The sequence below is a fragment of the Geotrypetes seraphini genome, chromosome 1 (assembly GCF_902459505.1).
Source record: "Geotrypetes seraphini chromosome 1, aGeoSer1.1, whole genome shotgun sequence".
Taxonomy (NCBI): Eukaryota; Metazoa; Chordata; class Amphibia; order Gymnophiona; family Dermophiidae; genus Geotrypetes; species Geotrypetes seraphini.
The window spans coordinates 91,629,548-91,630,956 of record NC_047084.1 but is presented as its reverse complement, the minus strand read 5'-3'; the positions used below and the strand labels follow the sequence as shown (position 1 = coordinate 91,630,956).

The 1,409-nt window shown below is 52.2% G+C and overlaps 1 protein-coding gene across 1 annotated transcript in view; it reads right to left on the bottom strand.

Moving 5' to 3' along the window:
• The window catches only part of SKOR2 (SKI family transcriptional corepressor 2), a 111,513-nt gene extending 110,350 nt beyond the window's left edge, over nucleotides 1-1,163 (bottom strand). The window contains exon 1 of the mRNA XM_033929234.1: nucleotides 1-1,163. This exon is cut by the window's left edge and continues 562 nt beyond it. Coding sequence (XP_033785125.1) covers nucleotides 1-1,163 — 1,163 coding nt within the window.
• Nucleotides 1,164-1,409: the final 246 nt, after the last annotated feature.

Genomic DNA, 1,409 nt, shown 5'->3' with positions numbered 1-1,409 from the left:
ATGGAGGCGAGGGCGCTGGGCTGGGGCTGGAGGTAGGTGGGCACCGGAAGGCCAGCCGGAGTCCTGGGGGGCCAAAACATGCAAAACGGGGGGTAAAAGGCGTCCTTCCTCCCCGGCCAGAAGAGGCCGGACAGCCCGCTCGTCTTTTGTCCGTTAACCGAGTCGCCGTCGTCCTTTTTCGGACAGAGCCCGAAGGCGGGGAAGGTGTAGGGGCTGGGGAAGAGGGTGCTGGCTGGGAACTTCTGCAACATGCCAAATCCCTTGCTAGGGACTGGGATGACCGGGTAGCTGCGCTGGGCTTTACTGGGAAGACCGATGGGCTCTAGGGCTTCCTCTTCCTCGAATCTTGACCTCTTGGGGGTGAGGTCGGGGGTGACCATATGGGGGAGAACCCCGCTCACGGCCTTGACCGAGCTGAGGTGTCCATGGGACAAAGCCCGTTTGCGACTGCCCCCATTAAACATGGCTTTGACGTCCTCCCAGGCAAACACCATCTCCTCGGGAGGACTCTTGTCTGAAAGCTTCAGATGCCTTCTCCAAGAATTGAAGTTGGCGGCGTCTGGCTGTGTGTATTTCGCTTCCGGGGTGCGGTGGGAGTGGAAGATGAACTTGTTGGGGGAAAAGTACATGTTGCAGTAGGTACACTTGATACACTTGGCCCTGGAGCTGTTGTACCTGGCGGGTATAAAGTTTCCTCGACAGCCCCAGGCGCACTCATGAGTCACATCGAAAGCAAAATTATCGGGGAGTTTGGGAGGCCTGTTCTCGCCCAGGAAAGACTTGCAAAGCCTCTCGGCTTCTCTTTTGGTGATCATCCCGCACCTTCTTGAGGATATAGGCATGGCCCCGGCTCGGCGCAAAATCTCCAGTTGGACCGGTGTGCATTGCACACAAGTGATGCCCAAAGCGACCCTTCTGTTGTGGATCTCGTTGTAACTGAAGTTCTTGAGCAGGGTGTTGGAGATCTGGGCAAGACAGAGTCTCTCTTGGCCATCAATCACGAGAGAAACAATGGGGATCCCGTATAAAATCACTTGGCTGACGTGGTTGGGCTTCATGCTGGAATGGCTGGGCCTCTGCTCTCTCATGGGTTCTTGTGGGTAAGTGCCAGAGGGGGAAGGCAGCAGAATATCATTGGTTCCTGGCAGGGGGCTTGAAGCCATATCGACTGCCGTCAACTTGAAGAAACTTCCTTGGTCCGTCTGTTATCTATTGGAAAACAAAATAAAATCTATTTTTGTTGTTGTAATTTTAATAAAGCTTTCTTTAATTAAGAACATGTAATTATATCCTGACGAAAGGAATTCAGGACTTCTGTCTTGTTATTAGAATATTGTCAGCAATATACCACTAATATGGCTGAATAACACAATATAAACATAACCTCGGTAGAAAAGAAGATTGTTTGG